The 24229-nt window shown below is 48.7% G+C and overlaps 1 protein-coding gene across 1 annotated transcript; it reads left to right on the top strand.

Annotated features, from left to right (window-relative positions):
- The first annotated feature begins 475 nt into the window (after positions 1–475).
- SLC9A6 (solute carrier family 9 member A6) lies at positions 476–23738 on the top strand. The gene is made up of 16 exons (XM_066182092.1): positions 476–752; positions 6808–7007; positions 7386–7463; positions 8112–8188; positions 9092–9204; positions 10770–10875; positions 13701–13842; positions 14080–14185; positions 14409–14497; positions 14717–14830; positions 16419–16530; positions 16889–17042; positions 17193–17223; positions 18423–18502; positions 19115–19220; positions 20006–23738. Exons 1-16 carry the CDS (start codon positions 491–493, stop codon positions 20279–20281), a joined length of 2046 nt encoding a protein of 681 aa, XP_066038189.1. The 5' UTR covers positions 476–490; the 3' UTR covers positions 20282–23738.
- Positions 23739–24229: the final 491 nt, after the last annotated feature.

Here is a 24229-nt window from a genome sequence, read left to right on the forward strand (position 1 = left end):
TTGGCACGGTGTGAAGGCACGACCGGCCTCCACGATCCCCCTGGATCCCGTCTCCCCATAAACCGGGGTGTGTCCTGCAGGACATCCCTCCAAAGCACCACGCGCACAAACAACTCCTGCTCCTGTGCGTGGCTGCGCTAAACTACCTTGCACCGAGCCTGTCAGGGGATTTTTTTTTCCCCTCTTACAAACCCCTCTGAACTCTGATCACCTTCCCCCTTCTCGCACCCTTCGTCGTCCCTCGCACCCCGTTCCCGAGGACTCGTTCCCGGCCCCCCAGGGCTCACGGCAGCCTCAGGCTCCCCTTTCCCTCCCAAACCTCGCCGTACGAGCTCCCCAGCGCCGCCCTCGTCCCCGCTCCCCGCCGCCCCGTTCCCGCTCCGTCGCTGCCGGCCCGTCCCTATCCGGGCTCCCCGTGCTGTTCCCGCCCCCGGCGCCTGCGCCCAGAGCCGCTTCCTGGTGTCGGCGGGGCCGGGCCGGTGCCGGGACGATGGCGGGGCCGGGGCCGGTGCTGGCGGCGGCCGCGGGGCTGTGGGCGCGGGGGGCGGCGGCCGCCGAGGTGGCGGCGGCGCGTCCCGGGGCGCTGGAGGAGGAGATCGTGTCCGAGAAAGCGGCGGAGGAGAGTCACCGTCAGGACAGCGCCAACCTGCTCGTTTTCATCCTGCTGCTCACCCTCACCATCCTCACCATCTGGCTCTTCAAGCACCGCCGCGCTCGCTTCCTCCACGAGACCGGGCTGGCCATGATCTACGGTGAGCGGCGCCCGCCCCACGCGAGCATCCCCCGCCCCGCCGCCCCTTCCATGCGAAACCCGTGCGGGAGCTGCCCCCGGCGCTGGGAGCCCCATCCCGAGCAGTCCCGGCTCTGCCTGGGCCAGCTGCGGCGCTGGGTGCTTGCCCGACCGCCCACGCCCGTGGCTGCACGAGTGGGGAACAGCAACGCGTCGTTCTCCGGGTCAGTGCCTGGTGGCCCCTGGCAGAGGAGCTGCGAGGGCGTGTTTGGTGGGCGAAGGGGCGCGGAGGGACACGACACAACCTCCCGTGGGTGCAGCTGGACGCTGCTTTTGTCACCGGGACAGCCCTGTCCTGCCGTGTCCCGTGCTGAGCCTTATCTGGGTGTTGCTGGAGGAAGGGTTGGTTGTTTTCCATACCCTAGATATGAAGGGCTCTCGAGGGCAGTTACTCCCAAATCTCTGGCACTGAGGGACTGGTTGGGTTTTTCCAGACGGCCTCACAGGGTGAAGCTGGCAGGGTCATGGGCTACCACGTCACCAAGCACTGGCAGGTCCCACTTACATGCTCCAGGGTTAAGAGTGAGGACTTGGGGCAGCACAGACCAGTTGTTGCACTGGTCAGGAGCCTTCATTCCAGGTTGGATGGGACTCTGAGCAACCTGGTCTAGTGGAAGGTGTCCCTGCCCATGGCAGGGGGGGTTGGAACTGGATGATCATCAAGGTCCCCTTCTGACCTAAATCATTCTGTGAATCTGTGATCTCACATGTTGGGGCCAGAGGCTCCAATGTGTGTTTAGAGCATCCAGATTTCCAGAAGCTGCCCAGGAAGAGTGGAGAGGCCATTTGGGGGATTCTCCCACCCTTTGCCATTCTCAGGGGCCTGCAGAGCCAGCAGCCTTCTATCCTGCTGCCTGGGGACCTGTGTGCACAAGCCTCTACCTTTAGAGTTCCTCCTCTGCTGTGACAGGACCTCTTGGGCAGGAGCCCCAGGTGTATTCCCACAAGAAGTGGAGCAAGGCTGTGGGTCAGTGGAGTGGAGCTGTAGACATTTGGGTTTTAATGGTGGCCTGTGATTTACTGAGGTGACATGGCCTAGTGAAGTGGCCTGAAGCAGGGTATGGAGGGGCCATATATGGCTCTCCCTGGGTTATCTGGCATGACTTGGAGTTCAGCCGAAGTAGGACTGGGAGGTGTGCTGGGGAAGTGATTAATGTGGCCATGGATCTGTGTCTAGGGAGGATTTGTTGAATTTAGGATTGAGAGCGCATCTCCTGCTGTGTGCTGTACTGTCTGTCCTCTGTGTGGCCCTTGCTGACTGGGGGTGATGTGTGACCACACAGTGGCTGAATCTCCCACCCAGCAGAAAGCTTTGTTCTGAAGTCTGTGACTTGACCTGTTTGGGCCACGGGCTTTTGTGATCCCAAGTTTCAGTTAATTGGAAGTGTCCTTCCAAACGATGGGGTGGAGAACACTTGAGTCAGCCAACAGGCACCGTAATACTGGTCTGCCTTTTCAGGGGCACGAAATACTGCTCTGCATTTTCAGGTTCCTTCCAGCCACTGCTCAGGGGTTTCAGATGTTTTCTGGCCTCCTGCCCAGGGTGGGGATGGCCACCTCATGGCACAGAGGCTATGCTGTGGGAGGACATGGTTCCACCATGGAAGGTCTTCTCTCTCCTGCTGCGTCAGAGCTCCCGACATGCGACTTTTCATTCCTTTTGTGCTTTCACACTTGTCCTTAATTTTGTTCTTCTTCTCCTGGACATTTCTTCCTGTTGATTATCCTCTCTCCCTGACCTACCTGAGTGCTCACTTTATTCTCAGAGCACAACCTGGGCTGTTTCAGTCTCCTGCTGATCCATAAAGTGCACCTTTTCTGTCTGCTCTTCTGCAGACTGTGCTTAGAGAATTGCTGGTGAAATCGGTAATGTCACCTGTCTGATCATACAGGAAATCCCAAATTTTCCCTGGTATCAAGGCTTCTAGCACTTACTTCTCAGGTTGTGGCAGGTGCCATAGGAGAAGGGATGTGCGATTCCCAAGGAGTGGTGAGATGCTCTTTTTTACCGTGACAACTTAAAATCTGCTGTCCCTGGCTCCCTGCGATGCTTTTAGCCCCAGGGAAGTTCACTGAAAAGGTGAAAGGGGCTGCAAAACACACCCTGAAATCTGAACAAGAGAAGCAGTTTGCAAAAGCTTGTCCTTTTCTGTTTAAAAAACCCAACAACAACTAAGTCAAAACTTTCGCATGTATATCTATTGGCAAAACACGTCAGTTTCCTTGTTGTCTTGTTTTTACTGGAAGTTACAAGCTCTTGCTCCAGGTGGATTTCTGTCATGCAAATCACACTGTCAGCTCAGAGCTGATGTTCAAGAGCTGGACAGCGACTGGAGTAGTTTCACAGTGGTAGACAATAGGTGCTTAGTGGCCCTTAAGCTTCATTTTAGTGTTTAAAATGAGGTTCCCACATCTGAGATGCTCAGCATTTAGGATGATTAATTGAACAATTTTGTTTCAGTTCTTCTCAAAGTCTGATGGTGGATGTGCAGAAGGTTCTCTAGAAGTTTAGTTTCCTTGTACTTGTTCCTGCTTTGCCCCTGCATTGTGTGTGTCCAAACTACTTGTTGTCAGGATGTCTTCAGTTGTTGCTTTTTTTTTTTTTTTTTCCTTTTGGTGTCCAGATTAGTGCTCACCTGGGGATCCTGTCTGCTTCCATTGTTGTTAAGTGCTGGGTTTGGTAATATATTAGTCTTCATTTAAAACATTACCTCGGAAATGTTCAACAGCACCTTAAAAAAAAGCCCATGGGCTTTTGTTCTTTTTAATGAAGTCAGGAGAAATGCAATGAAAATAATCTCTTGCACTTTGCATAAAAGAACTCAATTAATTTGCCGGTTTTGCCTTCAGCTCCTCAATTCCTTGCAGCTTTCAGCTGTCAGCTTCCTCAGTGTTGGGTTCCCTCTGCTCAGCTCAGCTCCCTCCCAAGGTTCAGTTTTGTAAAACTTCTGGCACCAAAAGCATGTCGAAACTGGCTCACAGGTTGCTGCTGGGGCCCTGTGAGTGCCAGGAGAGTCTGAACCATTTCCTAAGAGCCTGTCGGAACCAGGAGCACCTGCGGGGTCCCCTGGGCTTGGTCCAGGGAGCCTGAGCTCAGAACTGGGCTTGGTGTCTTGGAAAACCATGTTAGGTTTGTCGCAAGTGCCTCCTGCGAGCACTGTTGGATAAGGAAGGTTGATCAGATCCACCAGGGGCAGGAGGGGCTACTGGTGGGGCCATTTAATGTTGGTGGAATGGTTGGTTTCCAGCAGAGCAGCAGGATGCTTTCCCTGCAGGTAACTCTGACTGTACATCTCTGTAGGGCTGCTGGCAGGGTCACACTCAGTGCCCAGGAGCAATTTGTGCATTTGTGTATTTGCACATGGGTATCTTTCCCCACCTGGCAGCCTCCCAGGCAGCCTGTTACTGAGCAAGATGAAAAGTCTGATTTTGGGACTCCCAAACAGGGATCCTTGGCAGATATTGTAGGTTTATCTGTACCTTTTCCCTTACCCCATTCCTGGCCAGAGTGGGAATTTGTCCCTGTCTGGAGCTTCGCTGGCAAGTGGGGCCAGGAACAGCTGCCTGGATAAGAATATGGCAGAGGAGCAAGGGTGCTATCAGATGTAGCACTGCTTTGGGACAGGGATTAAGAGTGGAGAGGTGAGTGAGTCAGGATCCCTTCTGAATTCACAGCAGTGACTTCTTCTGTCTGTCCCTCCTTCCTCCTGCGGGCCCTCTCATCTCACAGTGCTGACCCTGGGTGTTAAAGGGGTTGCTGTGTGGGTTTTCTTCCATCTGAGCAAGGACAGGCAGCTGCTGGTTTCTGATTCCTGCATGAATCTCTGAAACTGTTTGTTTGTTTGTTTGTTTGGGGTTTTTTTTGTTGTTTTTTTACAAGAAACTTTTTAGAAGTCTTTTACCTCAGGTAGGGTAAACTTTTTTACCCTAGGTAGGAGGGTTGCAAAGTGTGGTGTACCTTAATAGCCATAAACAGATGTAAATAACTCTTTGAAACTCTTTTTATCCCAGTTAAAGGTTTTGGTTATTTCCCATGGTACCTGTAGGATTGTCATCTGAGTGAAAGGAAAACGGGGTGTTTTGTCCCACTGCTGTGGTGCCATGCAGGCACTCCCACGTGCTCCTGTAAATATATGCTGTGGCATCATGATGTGCTTGACATGCTTGCTTTCATTCTATACTTTTATTTCTGGAGTGCTGGAAGATCACAGGAGCAGAGGCTGGCAGAATAAGTAAGCTAAATAATTACTTATGGTGTCCACTCTAAGCGATGGTAGTGTAAAAGCAGCCCTCAGCTGCTCTGCCCAGTGTGATGTGCCCTGAACTCTCCTTGCAGGAGCTGATGGTGTCTGGCCATGCCCAGAGGGAGCTGTTCTGTGACTACTGGGGTGATTCAGGGCAGGATAAAGCCCAGAGTTGTGAGAACCTGGTTGATGGTGCATGGCTTAAAAGCATCTGTAGCCTTTTAGCTCACCTGTGCTGTAAAGTGCTGTATTAGCCCAGGGTTTTGGGTCTGCGCAGTCCCTGAGCTGAGCTGTTCTAGGTCAGCAGGGGTGACTTTGTGTGCAGCCACCTCCTTTGCCTGTGCTCATGGCCTGGGTACTCTGGTGGCCCTGCTGTGTGTGGCACCCTCTGAGGTGGGAGATGGAGGCTTTTGTTTTCACCATCGGGAAAAATAGCAAATCTTGTCCAGGAAAAGTTGTGGCCAAGGAAGGAGAAGTCAAAAAGTGAACTGGCCACTGGAGATGCTGAATGAGCTGTGGCCCCACAGTGTCCTGCCCAGCCTCTGCTCCCCTAGAGGTGGTGGCACAGGAAGAGTTGGGTGTTCCCTTCCTTGGGGGTTGTGCCCTGCCTGTAGGAAAACAGAGAGCAAGGCCTTAATTAAGGCAGCGGCAAGAAACAGGAGCGTCCTGGGAGGCAAATGGAGAAGCCTTCAGAGCGTTGCGGTCTGTGTTTAGTTCCCACGTGTCTGAAAGCTTTTCATAAATGTGTGGTTCAGAGATGGGGTTAACATCCAGGATTTCTGTGGCGGCTCGAGGCTGCCATAATCAAGGAATTTCCAAACCCTTTTGTGCTGAAGGCTATGTGGAATGGTGTCTTGTGGGACACCCCTCTTCACCAGCCTGCAGATGTCAAAACTGATGTCTCTGCCAGGAGAGCGCTCAACACTCTTGAATCTGGATTTGAGACCTCAGACAACAAAAGAAAAATGCCTTATAAATTGTTGTGACTTAAGAATTAACCCCCAAATGCCCCTACTTAGCTGCTGAGCAGAGGGCAGAGTTGCCTCACTGGGATGCCCTGGGGGTGGCTCCTTCTGATGCAGAGCTGAAGTTTGCAGGGGCAAGGAGTACTTCTGGGTGGTCAGGCTGGACTGGGAAACAGTTTTATGTGTTTATGTTTCTGTTTCAAAATAGAAACAAAAGTTTCAATGAAACAAAATAGAAAAAAGAAACAAAATAGAAATAGAAACAAAATTTCAATGGTTTTATAAAACAGGCAGGGCTGGGAGGAGACTGTATGTTGCTGCAGCAGCACCTTAGGAAGAATGCTGGCCAGCCTCAGAGTGTTCCGGGTGGTTGCTGGGTATGGTCTTTAATCCCTGCCAAATGAAGAGTTTAATGTATCAATGTCAGGTTTCAAGGTGCAAAGGGCACAGTTTGGGCACGTGTGAGCAGCACCTGGCCCAGCAGCGCAAGGTGCTTACCTTAAAAAACCCAGCATGCCCTCAGTGTTTGGCAGTGTGCTGCCCTGGAGTGAGGGTCTTGACTGATTGCTGGGTGGTTCAAATCCTTCAGGACTTGTCCATGGCTGTGTTAGAAGCTCCCCATGAGCACAGAGCGTTCACCTGGTTTACGGGGCACGAGGATGGTTCAATTCACACAGACAGTTTTTGGGTTGTGCTTGTGCTCAGCAGCTGAGCAGGGGGTCAGGATCCTGGTGCTGCATCCATGCTCAGGGGGATCATTCTGGGGGTTTGCTGTGGTTTTTTCTCACAGACCTATGTCCCTCCCCAGGTGTCCTGGTCGGCGTGGTCCTGCGCTATGGCATCCACGTTCCCAGCGATGTCAACAACGTCACCCTGAGCTGCCAAGTGCAGACCAGCCCAGCCACGCTGCTGGTGAACGTCAGTGGGAAGTTCTATGAGTACACCCTGAAGGGGGAAATCAGTGCCCAGGAGCTCAACAACGTCCAGGATAATGAGATGCTGAGAAAGGTAAGGGAGGCAGTGACTGGAGAGGTGAGCGGTGCTTCCCACTCCCTCCATGGGGATGGGTCCTGGATCTGCTAGATTAAGTGTTTTTATTTTGGGTTTTTAACTTGTGATTCTGATGAGCAGTAATTTATATGTTGAACGCAATGTAATGAAAGTCTAGCTTTAGCTCATCTTAATTTAAGATGTTTAGACTCTGGGGTTTGTCTCCAGAAGATCTCAGACACATCCTCAGCTTTGACCCAACAGGATTCACATGGTGAGGGTACAGGGCTTCATCCACGTATTACTTCTTATTTGTGTTTTGTCTTGCAAAATTTTGACAAATCTTTTTACTGTTGGGTCGTTGTTTGTTTGTTTTTTTCTTCTTCTTCTTAACAGGTGACTTTTGATCCTGAAGTATTCTTCAACATTTTGCTTCCTCCCATTATATTTTATGCAGGCTACAGCTTGAAAAGGGTACGTGCCTTTACAGTGCTGATGTTTTTAGTTCCTTTGCCTCCAGAGAATTTTTAATACTTGTGAGTGCTTTAATGCTTGCTCAGCAGGCCGAGGCTGCGGGGGTGGGAATGGTTTTACCCTGCAAATGTGGGATTGTGGGAGGCAGAGCTGAGAGTGCCCTCGTCATTCTCATCTGCCCCTCTGTCCCAGGAAGGCTCAGCAACTTCAGCTGTTTCCAGCAGGGGTTTCTGGGGTCAGCCAGGCTGTTTCAGCCATCCCAGCTTTCCAGGCACATGGGAGTGTGGGAAGGTTTTAGAAAGCAGCAGCTCTCTGAAATGCTGACTTGGAAGGAGAGGAGAATGATGCAGTTTAGCTTGCGGGAGAAGGAAGGACAAATGCTTCTGGGTTAGGAAATCAGTTCCCAGGACTTAGAATAGCACCTTATTAAATAGCACCCGAGTATGAGAAAATGATACATTCATGTTTATTAATGCTGCATTAACTGCTGGTCTGGCACTGGCCTGTGCTGGGCACCCCTGTGCCTGTCCAGCTCCTAGTGTCTGAGCTGGGTCCAAACTGATGTGGACACTGTGGGTGCCTGTGCAGGCTTGAAAGAAATTGTTAGCAAAATATAATTCAGTTCATGGGTTTTTTTTCTCCTGCTAGAGGCACTTCTTCAGAAACTTGGGATCCATCCTGGCATATGCTTTCCTCGGCACTGCCATTTCCTGCCTGGTGATAGGGTGAGTAGTTGGAGCTGGGCTGTTTCTTCCACGGGGGTTTGAGCTGGACTTGGGAGAAGTGCCTGGAGCTGAAGCTGCTAATCCCAGGCCTGAAAAGTCACACAGGCTCTGCTACTGCTGCTCAGCAGTAGCAAATAATATTATTTACTGTGCAAATTTCTGCTGCGTGGACGGGGTGGTTGCTGTCTAATTGTGAAGTGCTTTCTTAGCATCTGAGCATCCCATGAGAATAGTTATTCATGGCAAGGAAAGTTTCACACTTCAGAGAAAATTGTCTTGATAAATCAGCATCTTCAAATTATGGAAAGCATAAGCCCTTATAAACTTGAGGCACAAGAGTAGAGGGCAGGATCATAAAGGCGGGTGTCTAGTGTGCACAGATGTGTTTCAAATGTTTTGTTCCTCAGTGCAGAGGCTGCTGGATGGTTCCCACTCTGGATAGTAGCACACAGGCTGACATAGGGTGTTTTCCACTGGAGTCCAGTGGATTCAAGCAAACTCAGCATCTGTGCTATCTACTCCTCATGGAAGATTTTGGCCATTTCAGAGTCAGTCCAAGGGGACTTCACTGAACTGTGTTGATGTGCAGCACTGCAAAGTGATCATGTGACCCCATAAACCTGGCTGCTGCTTTTCTTTAGCCATATTATGCTCCTGGAGGAGTTCTGGTCTCAGTTCCCTGTTGGCACCGCTTTTGTGCTCCAGTTCAGAGGGTGCTGTGGTGTGTGTGGTCCAGCATTCACCTCCAAGATCATGGCCCTGGGGTTTCAGTGCATCCCGTGCAGTTTGTTGGTGTTCTGGCATTTGGTTAGCTTTATTCTGGTAAATTCAGGGAAACCAAGCCCGTATGAATGTTGTTTTAATGCATTACTGAGATGTGTAACTGCCTCTTCTGATCCCCAGCTCTGTTGTGTACGGCTGCGTGGCGCTGATGAAAGTCACTGGGCAGCTCGGGGGAGATTTCTACTTCACTGACTGTCTCCTGTTTGGGGCCATTGTGTCGGCCACTGACCCAGGTGTGTTACATGCTTTCCCTACATTTTGGCCTGGTTTGAGTTGTGGGGCAGAGGGGAAGAAAGTCTGAAACCCCTGTGAGTTCCCTCCTTCTGAATTTTGCAGCTTAATTTATTTGTGACATTCTTAGAGGTCAGATTTGTCTCTGTCTGCCTTTTAATTTTCTTTGGTTATGTGCAATACAGCTTCCAGACCTCTGCTTTCCTGAATCCTTGTTTATAGTGAAGTCCTAGGCAGCCTCTCTCTTGACTTTGCTGGGGTTTGGCATTGTGTCTCTGCCACCCTGTACCAGCAGCTGTTGCAGAACAAGATGTGTAATGTGGGCAGGGTTCACTTGATAGTTTTAGTTAGTATAGCTATTTTCTCCTGCTTCTAGTTTGGTTGGATTTTGGCAGGGGCTAATTGAATCGAAATTAGGTTAATGAGACACCTTAATGAGCAGTACTGAGGACAATAATGACACCTTGGTTTACTGATGCACTTTATAAATCAAAACTATGAAAAACATGCCTTGTCCAACTAAATTTAATTTAGTTCATGATAGCTTGTATGTGGTAGCTGTTTACTTGCATGCTCTCATTTCCTGTAAAAACACAGGGCCACAAAAAGGCCTCTCTTTGCTCCTGCCCTTTGCTGAGCAGGGCTGGAAATATTCTAATGCTTAGAAATGCTGCAGATGAGCTGTTGGTGTGGCGTCCCTTCTTTGGGGTTGAAATAGGAGCAAAGGGATTTCACAAGTAGAAATGGAGCATTTCCCTGTGCATAAATGGATTAAACTCCCTTCAGTGTGCCCTGAGTGCTGTTTGGAAAGATTCACAGAAGTTGGTTGGAATTGGCTCAGCCCTCAGCCTGAACTGTGCCTGACCCACCATGTGTTACATCTTGCTTGCTTTGGATGTTGTGATGTTTCTGCAAGGCTGATATGCAAAACATGCTGCTTTCCATTTTCCTTTTGGAGCTGCTGGATTGTGAAAGAGCTTGAGGGAGCACTGATCTCTGCCATGTGGCCGTAAATCACAGAAACCCCCACATGAGGTTTGAGCCGATGCCTGGCTATTTCCAGTCAGGTCTGAAACGTTGGGTGTCTGTGCTGACACTTAAAATTTGTTGAATCTAAGGATTTCTCTCAGAGTAACAGGAATGGAAAGAAAAGGCAGTGATCATCCTGGACAAGCCTGATCCTTCTGGCTTTCTGCAGGTGGAGGAAGGCTCTCCCTGATGCTCCGAGCTAGTGGCATCCCTACAACTGGGTGGCTCTTGGCAGCTTGGTACTGTCGCCCAGCCCACAAGCTCAGACCCTGAGAAGCTCAGAGCAGACTTTGTTTATGTCTCCCTGCAAAAGATTCAGTAGGCCAAGATGTGTTTTAGTAAAAGGAGGAGGGAAATGATGAATCAAATCCAAATGTGAAAGAGCAGAAGGAAGACTATCAAAGAGAGCACGGGGGGCAACTGGCACCATTGCAGCAGTGGCGCAGATGTGCAGGAAGGCAGCTTTTTGAAAAGGATCTTTGATTACATGGAAATAACAGCACTTTTTTGAATGTCTCTCTATTTTTCTATTTGTCAGTGACTGTCCTTGCCATATTCCATGAACTCCAGGTCGATGTTGAGCTGTATGCCCTTCTCTTTGGCGAAAGCGTCCTCAATGATGCCGTTGCCATAGTGCTGTCTTCGTAAGTGTCTCCTGTTTTTATTTAGAATTGTTGTGTGTGTTACATGTCAGGAGCTGGGGGGAGCCACTTGGCCTTGCCCCTCTAAAATAGGAGCATGGGGGTTTGCAGCAGCGTCTTAAGTGTCCCAAAAACCTGTAGTGACATTCTGATGCATGTCCTCATTTCTTACCACTGCTTGGGATTATGGATTACCCTTACAGCTTCCCCCTGCATGATGCATTGGGTTTTTTTGCTTTTTTGGTCAGTTGACCCATCCATAGGGAAGTTTTTATGTATGTCTGAAAGAGGAAAAGCACCGCTTCTGCTCTTCAGCCACAAGATCCCACTGAAACCCCTTGCTGATGGCTTTGGTCCTGCCTGCATTGCTTCCCACCCACAAATCCCTGCTTTTGTTCAGGTGGAAATAGCTGGTGAGGCAGCTGTTTCCTTTCTCTCCCCACTTCGAGGAGTTAATGTTCTTACAGCTGGAGTTAATGCCCTTGAATAAACACATGGGAAACTTGCTGCCTTTCTACAGAAATGTTTTATATTCTTTAATATTTTATGTCCTTTGCATGCAGGACATATTTTATCTGCGTTTTCACTGTGTTGTCATCATGGGAATTTGTTCAGTAATGTATAATACCTGCAATGGTGACAGCTTAACATATAGCTAAGACTAATGGAGAAAATATTTCTGGAGTACTTGTCACTCCAGCGTGCTGGTTGTGTGGGTTTCACTGGAGGCAGCAAGTAACACACTGTGAGCTGTGTGTTGTATTTACTGAATTGAGTGTTTCTGCTGAGGTTTCTGGAACTCTTTGTATTGCTCACTCTGGCTTTTTTGCTGGATGTGTCACTGCTGGTGTGAGGGGAAACGCTGCACAGCCAGATTGTGTTTCAGAAGTGATCATGAGTGAGGAGGGGATGGGGTCTTCCAGCCTGTGCTAGTGGATTCTGGGTGGGAGTGGGTGGATTCAGCCTCAGAGTAATGGAATTCGTGGTGGATCTTGGCACATGTGGGTGATGGCACCGCCTGCAGTGATTTGCCACTTGCTCTGCTTCAGTGCTAGCTCGGTTGCTGTTGCTCTGATTTCCAGCATACCTCTCTCCACAAGCTGAGCTCAGTCCACCCCCTCCCCAAAATCAGGATAATTTGCGCCAAGGCAGCAGCTCCGAGTTCACCCAGCAGTTATTTTATTTTGCCTCAGCACCTTGGGCAGGGGAGGTTGAGGAGCTGGGCTCTTCAGTGGCTTTTGCCCAGTCTGGGTGCCCCAAGACTCCTCTCCTGCCTGCTTTCAGCCCTGGGCAAATGTCTGTTCCCGTGTGGAGGAGCAGGACCTGTGCCTTTCTGTTCCTATCTTGGCCTGGCGTGGCTTGGCAGCTGGAACTTGTTGCAGGATGAAGAGGAACTGAACCCAGAACCGAAAGCTGGTGGGCAATGAGGTGCCAGAGCTGCAGTTTGGGAGCAGAGGGGTAAATGCAGCTGCAGGATCTCTACCTGCTTCTTCCGAAGGGAGAATTCACAGGGATTTAACGTCACGGGAAGCCCAATGGGAAGCCTCATGGGCAGCAACAGGGCAAATAAAGGGCAGCTGGCAATAATGTCTAATTGGCAATGCAAAAAGCAAAACCAGAAGGAGAACTGTAAGAGGTTAAAATGTAAAACCAACATTCAAAGAGTTGGTTATGGAGGGGAAGTAAAACCAGTCTGGATTTAAAAAAAAATTAAACCTGAAATCCCAGAATAAGAGCATGTTGGTGAATGAGAAGTATAAGATGGAATTGATATAAGGAATTAAATGGGAGAAATCTGCAACTTGCAGTATAAAAGGCAATGCAGAAAAATGAGCTGTGTTGAAAGCAGGGAAGTTTAGCAAGGGAAATTACCTGCCATGTTTTGGAAAGGGGAGGTTCGTAATTTGTGTTGCAGAAAAATGTTGGTGTATAGTTAGGGGAGAAAGCTGCAAGATGTGTGTGCAAGGCAATAAGTGTCTGTTCTCAGCAGATTAAACAGCAAATGTTTAAAGTTCACATCCAGGAGTTTTAACAGAGTGAGCCAAGGGATTGCTAACTAGGAAGTTAATGTTTTTGGTAAGTTTACATCAAAGAAAGTGATGTAAGAAATTGATAAATGGAACAGGATAAGAGCCCCCCTGTATCTCAGCCTTTCCAGGTAGAACAATGGAATGGCTAATGCAAGGCTCAGCTCATCAGGAGTTAGGAGGGAGCAGATTGAGAGATGGGATCAGCACTGCAGACCTGTTTGCCATCTCATCACAGAGGTCTGTTGAGGTCTGGTGGACGCAGAGAATGCTGTTGCTGCTGTGCATGGCACTGTCTGCCTTGGCTCTGCTGTGGTATTGCACTTTGTAGCTCAGAGCAGTGCAAACTAAATGTAGTGCATGTTAAATGTGGCAGAACGGGAGCAGTTACAGCTCTCTGGGGGACGTTCACGTCAGCCGCCTCGGTGGAGAAATGGAGGTTTCCCGCTTGAATGCTTTGTGGTCCCACAACACTTGGCATTACAGAGAGCTGGTGCCAAACCCCCCCAACCACCATAAATACCACATGTCACACGAGACACGGGCTCTGGTCCCCTGCTCTCTAATGTCCAGAAATAACTGCACATCCAGGCCTAGGCAGGGTGGCTGATCCCAAACTCCCCAGGACAGGGAGGGTGTGCAGCCACCACACACTGTGATCCCGGAGGATTGTGTCTCCCTGGTTCCTCAGGCTCAGTGTTTGCAGCACTTGTAGCACTTTGCAAGGCTCGTGTAGCACGGTGAGGTGGCTCTCCCTCCAGACTAAGCAGTTTTGTTCTTGTACTTTCCCTCCTCTTCCAGCTCAATAGTTGCATATCAGCCAGCGGGTGACAACAGCCACACGTTTGATGTCACAGCAATGTTCAAGTCCATTGGGATCTTCCTGGGGATATTCAGTGGATCTTTTGCAATGGGAGCAGCCACTGGAGTTGTGACAGCTTTAATATCCTTTTCACTGTTTGTTTTTTTTTTCCCAAGTGTTTACATAACAATTTATTTATTTTTTTGCTACACTGCATTTCACCTAGATGTTTAAATTTTTTTTTCCCTAAATTAATGAAGGATGGTGCCGTAGCCTTTTAGGGGCAGACTGTGGGACTGTGTAACTGTGATACATAATTGGATTTGATATGCTGTTAGCCTGCAGTGTCTCTCCAAATTGTCCTTAACCATCTGCAACGTCACCAAATTCACCAAACTTCGTGAGTTCCCGTTGCTGGAGACCGGCTTGTTCTTCTTGATGTCCTGGAGCACGTTCCTGCTGGCTGAAGCGTGTGGCTTTACAGGCAAGCTCCAGCACAGCCCTGCCTCTGGGATGGAGTTCTGCAGGGGTGGTGGGGCCACTGAGTTTTGCTTCTCTCAGTATCGGTTGTAGCCGGGGCTCTCCCTCTGCTTGCAGTTTAATGATTCTGGGTTCTGGGGTTACTGCATTAAGTTCCCTACAGATCTGGGGTGCAGCTTGACTCCCTTTTCCTGACCAGGAGTCTAATGTGATGCTCTGTTCCCCAGGTGTGGTGGCTGTGCTCTTCTGTGGGATCACACAGGCCCATTATACCTATAACAACTTATCTACAGAGTCCCAACACAGAACTAAGCAGGTGAGAACTCCTCAGACCCCTTCAGCCTCTGTCTTGAAAAAATTCAAGATTTTTTTCCTTCCCTCTAGCCAGAAGTAGGTGCATCTGTCTTCTTACAGCTGCATTTCATTAGGGTTGCTTCTGCATGTTAGCCCATCTGCATGACGGATGGGCTAACATGCTTTTCTTGTTAAAACTATATTACATCAAACTCACTTTTAATTTGTTTTTCTCTTTCAGTTGTTTGAACTTCTGAATTTCTTGGCAGAAAACTTCATCTTCTCGTACATGGGACTTGCACTGTTCACCTTCCAAAACCATGTCTTTAACCCTACCTTTGTGGTGGGAGCCTTTGTATCCTTTGGGGCCCAATTTATAAGACAGAAAGAAAGGGAGAGGTGCCTCATTCCCAGTTTGTGTTTTTCATTCAAATGAGTGGGTTTGTATTTTTTCAGTCAGTCTAGCTTTATTTTTAAAAGGGGATTTCTGCCATGTAGTGATGCCTTTGCTGATTATTTTAAGAAGACTGAGATTCTTTTTCCAGCTTTTCTGTCTTTTTGTTGTTGTTGTTTTTTGGTTTTTTTTCCCTGTCTTCTCTCCTCTTGTGGGCATCCGAATCAGCTGCTGCAGGAACTCAGCATTCAATGTGACCATGATGCCAATGCCAGGCATTGTCATGTGGCACCAGGAGGGGCTTTGCAAAGGGGGGCTGCCTGGTGTAGCTGTTTATTTCCTCTTTTCTCTGCTAGTGCACTTGTTAACCCTGAAAAAAAGCCTTTTTTTGGTCAAACAGCACAGTTACAGCTACAGTAGATGCCTCTGAATGATGTCATGAGAAAGGATTTCCTGTTCTGCTGGCTGATGCTAACGGGAACAAGGGCCCTGGTATGTCTCAGAAAAACAAGGATTTTGAAGGAATTTTTTTCACATCACAGGAAAGCCAGTTAAATGTGCAGAATTATTTCCACCCTTTTCCAGCACTGATGCGAGTTTGTACTGGTGAGCTAAACCTTTTTGCCAGGTCTGGTCCATGAGTTTGCAGCAGGCTCAGCTGAATTTCCCTGATCAGCTTTTGTGGGGTTGCTGTGGGGCAGAAGGGGTGGAGAACAGAGAAATGCCATTTGGGCTGTTACATTGGAATTTTGTGCTGTGCCTCTTCAGTGGGAACTGGCTAACTCACTGATGAAATAGCTCATTCATGAGAGAGATCATGAAACATGTCTCTTATGCAAATTGTGATGTTCAGGAAAGAACATAAAAGCTAGAAGCATTTTCCATATTATTCAAGGCTGTGCTGAATACTGGCTCCAAGATTATTTTTGCCATCTGGGTGCTGGTACTAAAAGACACAACTTCAAAGATAAAAAGCAATATGAAGGGCTGGTGATTCTTGTATCTCACTGTCTATGAACACAGAATGAGTATTAGATTTTTTTTTTTCTTCTCAACGGCTGCTGCTTTCATTTTGCTGAATAATCTTTGGGAATGGGACTTGGCTTAAAGCTTCAAACCCAGCTGTGAAGTGTGGCATGCTGGGGAATGTCAGAGGGGTTGTCGTAGCTGTGATAACTTGAGCTTCACAGAAGACAAATAATTCTTGGGGTGCAAAATGGACCTGGCAGCAGAAAGTGTACTGTGGGAAGTGGTGGTTTTTCTCCTCTCACTTGTCTAACATGTCCTGTCATCATTGCTTTTGTTGATTTGTGCTTGTCTCTGTGTGATATTCCTGAATTGCTGTGTTTCAGCAGGGCAATTCTCTCTGCTCCCTCTGCTCTTCCCTCAGTGCTGTAGCACTCAGAGCTGGGTTATTTTCTTTGCAGCCAGAGCAGCAGCGTTTCTGCGGCTCCCAGTTTCCTTTGGGCAGTAGAAGCTGGCTCTCTGTGCAGGTGGGATGTGATGGGAGACACGGGAAGAGCAATTTCCTTAACACGTGCAAATATAGCTTGCTATCTTCCTAGGAAGAGCTGCCAATATATACCCATTGTCATTTTTACTGAATTTGGGGAGAAGAAATAAGATTGGAACGAATTTGCAGCACATGATGATGTTTGCTGGTACGTTACTTCGTCCTTCCTCTGACCATGTGGCCCACTGGCACTTCCTTGCCCCTGAGAACCTGGAAATATTCTTTATTCAACTCTAAACCTCTTATGGGCAGTGTCTGGAGGAGAGGCCGGGCAGGAGGGGTCTCAGTGGTTTGAGATGTAGGAATGAGCTCCTCCTGTCCTGCTTCAAGCACGTGGCATGGGGCAGGAGGAGGGTTTGCCTTTCCGGGCTCAGAAAGAGGGGTGACAAAACCATCCCTGTTCTCCCCTGGTGGTGCCGGCAGAGGGACAGCAGGATGTGAACCCCAGGTGGGAAGCTGGCAGTGGGGGTGACCTGACACAGCTCCTGTGCTCTCCCTTCCCGCAGGGCTGCGCGGAGCCATGGCCTTCGCCCTGGCCATCCGTGACACGGCCACGTACGCCCGGCAGATGATGTTCAGCACCACCCTGCTCATCGTCTTCTTCACGGTGTGGGTGTTCGGCGGGGGCACCACAGCCATGCTGTCCTGCCTCAACATCCGGTCAGTGCGGGGCCCGCCTGCCTCAGCGCGGCCTCTCCCTTGGCCTGCTCCCACCTCAGGCTGCTCGGGTGCCAGAGGCAGATCCCATCCTTCCCCCTGGATACCAGCCCTGGCTTTGTGTGTGACGCTGTGCTTGTTCTCTCCTCACAGGGTCGGTGTGGATGCGGATCAGGAGAACGTGGTGAGTGTGCGCTGCTGGGCACCTCTGCAGAGGAATCTGCACCTCACCCTCAGGGCAGGGGTAATGTCCTGACCCTGTGAGTGCCTGTCTGTGCTCTGCTTCCTTCCAGCTGCAGGAGTTTTTAGCTCCCGCTGCGAGTGTGCAGTCAGTGGGAGTCTCAGCTTTTCTGTGCTCCCTGGTTTTTGTGAGCCTTGTTTTGACTCAGCTGGAAAGAAGGGCACAGAAGCAATGCTGGACTGTTTAGTCAGGCCATGTTGCTGCTGCAGTAGATTCAGTCTCCTTCTTGCTGGGTTTGAAGTAAAACCCAAGGTGAGCATGGCAGGGAGACTCTGGCTCATCCCAGTGTCCAGGGCAGTACAGAAACACCATTTACTCACTCATTTTATCTAGCATCTTCTGCCCCATGGGTACCCTCAGCCCCTGCTTACCCCCTTTTCCTGTGGGTAGTTATGTGGCAGCCCTGGAACCTCTGACCACACTGAGATCAAAGCTGGAGCCCCACAACCCTGGGAGGTTTCCTGCCTGGTGGCTCCAGCTGTCTCACTCACTTGTCTGCAGCCTGGTCATGCTGTGGCTGTGCCTCTCCTTGATTTCAGTGTGCATTCTGCGCCTTGGCGATTCATTTTATTCAGAGCCATTTATTGATCTGTTCATCTTCTGGAGAGAAAGCATCAAATGCGACGGGCAGCCCAGGGCCATAAATCTGTAAGCCAGATTTCAATGAAATGTGTAATTGTATTCATAGTCCCCTCCACACAGCTTTATATATTTTTCTCAGACTGAAAGGGAGCCTGGAGTTCACATAACACACAATTATTTGCATGCAGCAGTGTCAGGCGAGATCTGATGGAGGTTGGATCTGTCAGTCACTATTAAATGTGATGTCTGGGTGCAGCTGCTGGCTCTGAGGCACTTTAAACCTGGGGGCCAGACACCGGAAGGCTCTAGCAGCAAAATGGTCACTCTGTGCTTTTACACCACCTCCCTGAGGCAGTTGAATTCTATTAAATGCAGCCTGTTGTGGTGTGAACGTCCTTATACTCACGGCACCCCAAAAGGCTTCTTCTCAAGAGGCAGTGGGAAAGTCTGTGTCTCTTTGTGTCCCCTGGGGATAATCCAGTGTCCCATGGGGTCTCCTGGCCCTGATCCAGGTCACGGCGTGTTGTCCTGCCCCTCTTTACTGTTTTGCTCTCCCACAGGGTGTCCCAGAGAGTGAGAGGAGGAGCACGAAGGCTGAAAGCGCTTGGCTTTTCCGCATGTGGTACAACTTCGACCACAAGTATCCTTGGGCAGCGGTCAGTGTGTGCCCTGTCAGATCCCTGTCAGATCCCAGACACCCCTCAATGGGACCATGACTTGCTCCCTGCTCTAGCAGAGGAGTCAGTGTTTGCTTTCCTGTGACATTCCTGTGTTTTGGTTTGCACCTACTTGTGTCTGTGGCTGCAAGAAATGAAATTTCCACCCTCTCTCAGTGAGAATGCAGCAGCAGTTCTGTTCAAAGCTGGGCTTTACAAGATTGGAATCCTGGGGGTCCTTAATCCCAGGGGGAAGGTGGGTAGGAAGGGGTGGGGGTTTTCTTACCTGCAGTCCCTCTTGGTAGGTCTGTGCCTCTCCTCCCTTCCAGGTGCTGTGCTGTGAACTAGTGGAGGAGCGATGTTAGGCTGAGGGGCACAGGGTGATGGTACAAGCTGAGCCTCTTACCAGGACTGTGTCCTGCTGTGTTTTGTTGCATTCCTGTTGCACACCATTACAACTTCTGTGCTTCCATGCATTTGTTTTTCTTTTATTTCTGTGATTTCCACGCAATGCCGAGTCCTTCAGTGCTGCCCTCCCAGTCCTTGACTCACCGAGATGGCCTCGTTCCTCTTTTTTTCCTTAACCCTCTCTATAGCTATCTGAAGCCTCTCCTGACACACAGTGGTCCCCCGCTGACCACCACACTCCCAGGGTGCTGTGGGCCTGTTGCCCGGTGCCTGACGAGCCCGCAAGCGTACGAGGTGAGTCCTTTAGTTTCCTTTTCTGTTGCAGTGCTGTGGGTTTGATGTGTTTTCGTTTCTCTTTTGGATGCTGCTCCACAGCATCAAGCTGGGAGCATGAGGGAAATCAGATTTTGGGGCTGATGGATTAGGTAATTCCCATGAGTATTTTGCTTTTCCAGCCTGCTGTTAGGTCGTGAAGGGGTTTGTGGTGTAATCATGGTGGTTCCTCAGTGCCTGGCTCAATGGAGTTGTCACAGCTGTCCTTCCCCAGGCCCAGCTGGGAGGACACACAATTTCCCATCCCCTGTTTGCTTCCAGCCTTACAGATGAGCCATTCCTGCAGCCCCTTTGACTGCATCACTCACAACCAGAAAGGTAGCCAGCGTTGTCGTGCCCAGGGGCCCCTTGCAGTGGCAGTGTCCATGCCAGGAGTCTTCTGCACAGCATCAGCATCAGGTTCCCTGACAAACCAGAAGTGGCTGTGATGGGTCAGAAATGCAATTCCTGTGCTCCTGAGTATTCGGTCCAGTCAAAGCCACAAATGCTGCATTCCCTGAGTACCTGGCTATGGCACCAGAAAGGAGAGAGCTGGGTGTGCCCTCTTAGGCAGTCTGCAGAGAAATTCTGTGTGGTTTGAGTCACCTGGGCTCTGAGATGTGTGTGTGCCACATCTGGTTCTGGCCACGGTGCAGGAGAGCCTGAAACTCGGTGCTCTCTGTCTCTGCTTGGTCTCCATCACCATGCCATTGTAAACAGCCATTCTGGAAGAGTTCAACAGCACTTCCCTCCTGCTTCTTCCCCAGAATCAGGAGCAGCTGAAGGACGATGACTCCGACCTCATTCTGAACGATGGGGACATCAGCCTGACGTATGGGGATTCTACGGTGAACACCGACTCGGTGGCATCCAGCGGCGCGTCCCGACGGTTCGTGGGGAACAGCTCGGAGGATGCCCTGGACCGGGAGCTGGCTTTTGGGGACCATGAACTCGTGATCCGGGGAACGCGCCTGGTCCTGCCCATGGACGACTCGGAGCCCCCGTCAAACGTCCTGGATAACGCGAGACATGGCCCGGCATAAGGTTGCTCGGTTTAATTGACAGTAATATTTGCATATATGATCAAGAAGTATGTACTACCTAAAGTCTAATGCATGTCTCAAAATGTCTAAGCTGTATGAATATTATTTATATGGTGTCAAAAGAATATAAATATTCTCTGCCAAGCACTTGTAAAGAACAAGCTGCAAATTTAAGTTAAAAACTGTGTTGACTGCACTATGTAGGGTGGAACTGTTTTAGCGTAAGAGTCTTTTGCACACAGTGAGCTTCGTTAATGTGTGATTTGATGAAGAGTTTCATTCCCAGCGGGTGAGTAAAGGAGCTGTGACTCCCTGTTCATCCTTTGAACCTGGGAGAGGAGGGTAGGGAGTTGCTGGTGAGCAGTGAAAATTGCTTTCTAGTCCGATGAGGATTGTTGAGTTTCTTTTGGTCTCTGATCTTTGGATAGTCACGTTTGAAATATCAGCAGAAAATCTGCCCACAGACCCTCTCGCCAGGGAGTGGATGGTGGTAAACTTCTTTCCCTGTGGGAACCTGGAGACTTTCTGCTTTTTAGTGACCCTCTGCCCAAGCCCTGCTTTAGTGGACTCATGGCAGACCCCGGCCAAAGCTGACAGCAAGGGCTGTGGGTGTCCGGCTGCTTGGATAGGAGCAGGAGAGAGGGATGGTTGGTGTCTGTAGTTGTGTTCAGGAGAAGGAGGCGATCCCACAGAAACTACAGCAGGCATGCACAGATTTTAGGTCTGAATCCATCTTTCAGCTGTGGCTCAAGCAGCGTTCTAGAACCAGCCATCAAATTCTCTTTTGGCAACTAAATTTCACATTTGGGAAGCGGCCGTGTCCTTGCGCAGGCCAATCCCTGTCCTGCAGTCACAGATGTAGCCAAGGTGTGCAGAGCTGCTGCAGCTGCACACGGGGCTGTGGAGCCCAGCCAGGCTCAAACTCAAGCTTTAGAGCTGCAGATCCACACGGTACCTCGGGAGCTCTCCGGAGGCATCCAGCTGGTACTGAAGGGGAGCCGTCCGTCCGTCCCCCCACAGAGTCAGAAACCATTTCACTTTGTTTGGTCACTCCTTAGCATGCTGTGTGTCTGCAGTCCCCACCCGCCGTTTCTTGTGTCTCTTTCATTTAATGAGAAATGTTTGCGAGTTGATTTTTGGTTTTAATTTACGTTTTTGTTTTTTGAGGAAGAGCACAGAACAATTCGTGATTTCACACTAGTGTTAAAGGATTTATTCTGTAGTTATAGGAATGGCTAAATGTGGAGGTTCTGGCTTCCTTTCTTCCTTGCCAAGGTCGAGATTAATACATGGGAAACACATGTTTTGAGTTTGGACTTGGATGTTTATTATTTCTTATCTATTTACAGACTCACGAGCCGTGAACTCTAACTAGCAAGTTAGAGAACAGAGGTAAAAAGGGGAGTTTCTAACTCTTTCCAAGGTTATTTAAGTGATAATTACTCAATAACAAGGTGACACCTATATTACTTATACTTTTGACCCAATAATGACTACCCAAGGCCCGCAATGTGGACCTTTTTCAACCAATTACAGAAAACCACCTAAACCTGTGAAGAAGGAGGAAGAAGGTGAAGAAGAAGGACCCAGAGCCCTCCATCTTGAATCACATGTATTACTATATTCTAAAACCCTAAAATCTAAGTTTCCAGAATTCCAACAGCTAAAGGTGCAGTAAAACTGTTAACCCTGACATCTTTTTTCTCCTGGAAAGGGGGAATCATGCAAATTTACTGTATGTAATTTTATTGTCTATTTTATCTACAGTTTTATTCTACAAACCTTTCAGGGTTACTGGTGCACTACAGGTCCATTTTGCAGTTAATCCTCTCCAGAGGGTTTAAACAGAGGTATTTAAAATGAAAATACATTAAAGGGTGCCAGGTGAGTCCAAGTACTCACAGCTCCCATTAGCTGTCTTTGGAACAAACTCTGCATCTCTCAGGATCTGACCCTGAGACCTCAGAGCAGTGTCCCCACAGCTGTTTTCCCCAGCACCCCTTGAGAGTTGGAGGAGACAGAAAATCCTGAAGTTTCAAGTGTATATGTATGAGAAAATAAATCTATGTGGTGGTTTTTTTATTTTCATTTTCTCAGGTCTAAGTAACATTGCCTTAAATTTATGGATGTGAAACAATAATTATTTTGGCAGTTTATCCCCAAGAAAATGCTTTCTTTTTCCTTCTGAACAAAATGTGTAAGTGTTGCCATAGGACTTCCCTAAAAGGGGGGTAGTGCTCTGTTTATATTTGGGAATATTTGGGGCATCTTCCTTGCACCTGTAAATGGCATCCCGCTGTTAACAAAGTTGGATTAGCACTGGCCTTTGTTTCCTACTATGCAGGAATTCCATAAAGTGAGTGTGCATTTTATATGATGTCTGTAACTTAACTTCATGTGTTTAAAAAAACAAAAAAGGAGAAAAAAAAAAGTAGGAACCTGTTGATTTTAGGTTTACTTCATCACTTCTACATCCTGTTTTTTGTTCGTTATGCCTTTTTGAAGAGGTATGATAAATAACTACCTCTTGTTTTTTCCTGTATAGCCTGACTATGGATTCAATTTACAGAGTTGGTGCAGCTGGAGGTGCAGGACAGTTCTGCTGCCCCAGGGCTCCCTCCCAGGCATTCCCAGCTGAGATGCAAATTTGCTGTGAGGTGGCCACCAGCCGATGTTGTCCCATGGCAGTGGTAGCATTCCTCTCTTCCTCTAACCCTTTGACTTCAGTAATTTGTCCACTCACTGTAAACTTGCCAACATATTACCCATAAGCCTCAACTTCTACACCAGTAACAGTTCAGTTAGTTCATGAAAGGAAAAAAAGTTAACCAATGGTGATTTTATGGGTTGCATTATGATCCATATATAATATAACCAGTTCTTTCAAATAGCCTTAGTCAATTTATGAATCTAAGCCTAAATTCATGAGTGATTTCATAAATGAATGGGATTCATCCTCAGGTGATTATTTTCTGTACTGGGCTGCAGCAGAGCACACAGGAATGCCAGAGGCAGAGCCCTAATGCTTTGTGCTGCAGATGGAGTTAAGGGAACCTCAGAGAATCAGGGCCTGAGACCTTTGCCAAATAGATAAGACAGCCCTGAGGAGGCACTTTACAGCCCCCACAAAGATTTGGAGAAGGTGCCCTTCTTCTGTAAATTGAATTTTCATGGTTTTTGCACATGAAAAAGCATTGTAGGTAAAGTTATGATTTGTACTGGTACTGTCAATTCGTGTGGTAATGGCATTAACCCCGTAGCTATGGTGTTTGTGCAGCTGATCTGTGATAGCTGATGATCACTATTGGACCTTCTGTTTACACTGACTAAATCCTTTACTGTTGCGTTGTACTGTGAAAGAAGGAGTATGGGTCTATAAAAGATTTTTTTTTTTCTTTTTTGGAATTGTGTGTACCGTTTCATTAATTCACACGGAAATAAATCTGTAGCAAAGTGACGACGTGCCACTTGACCTTCTGAGACCAGTTTGTTCGTGGCCTTGGGCAGCAGCCACAGATGTTGGACCCTGAGGACTGGAGGGCAGCTGGGCTGGGGTGCACACTCTGCTTTCAACCCAGTTCCTGGGACACACCTTCCTTGTAGGAACAGTGCCATGCTGGTTGCCAAAACTCCTCCAGGAGCAGCAAATCCAGCTGGGACAGTGCTGCCCACTCCCAGCCCTGGGGCAGTGAGTGGACCTGCACAGAGGCATCACCACGGGGTGTTTGCAAAATCGAGGCTCTTGAGCTTTCCCAAGTTTTATATCCTTTGGGGCTGTTGAATTTGCACTTGGGCTCCTGGCTGGTGATTCTGCCCTCTGATTCCCACCACACCTTTTTTTTTTTTTTTTTTTTTTTTTTTTTTTTTTTTTTTTTTTTTTTTTTTTTTTTTTTTTTTTTTTTGTGCCATGTGCTGAAATGGCAAGTTGTTCAAATGCTTTTCAATCCT

The sequence above is a fragment of the Chamaea fasciata genome, unplaced genomic scaffold, assembly GCF_029207755.1.
Source record: "Chamaea fasciata isolate MVZ Bird 193981 ecotype frontalis unplaced genomic scaffold, bChaFas1.0.hap1 SCAF_4, whole genome shotgun sequence".
Lineage (NCBI taxonomy): Eukaryota > Metazoa > Chordata > Aves > Passeriformes > Sylviidae > Chamaea > Chamaea fasciata.

Coding starts and splice junctions, on each gene's coding strand:
- SLC9A6 (XM_066182092.1), top strand. CDS start 491: ATGGCGGGGCCGGGGCCGGTGCTGGCGGCGGCCGCGGGGCTGTGGGCG. Junction 9,205..10,769: donor TGTGTCGGCCACTGACCCAG/GTGTGTTACATG, acceptor TCTATTTGTCAG/TGACTGTCCTTGCCATATTC. Junction 17,043..17,192: donor CTGTCCTGCCTCAACATCCG/GTCAGTGCGGGG, acceptor CTCTCCTCACAG/GGTCGGTGTGGATGCGGATC.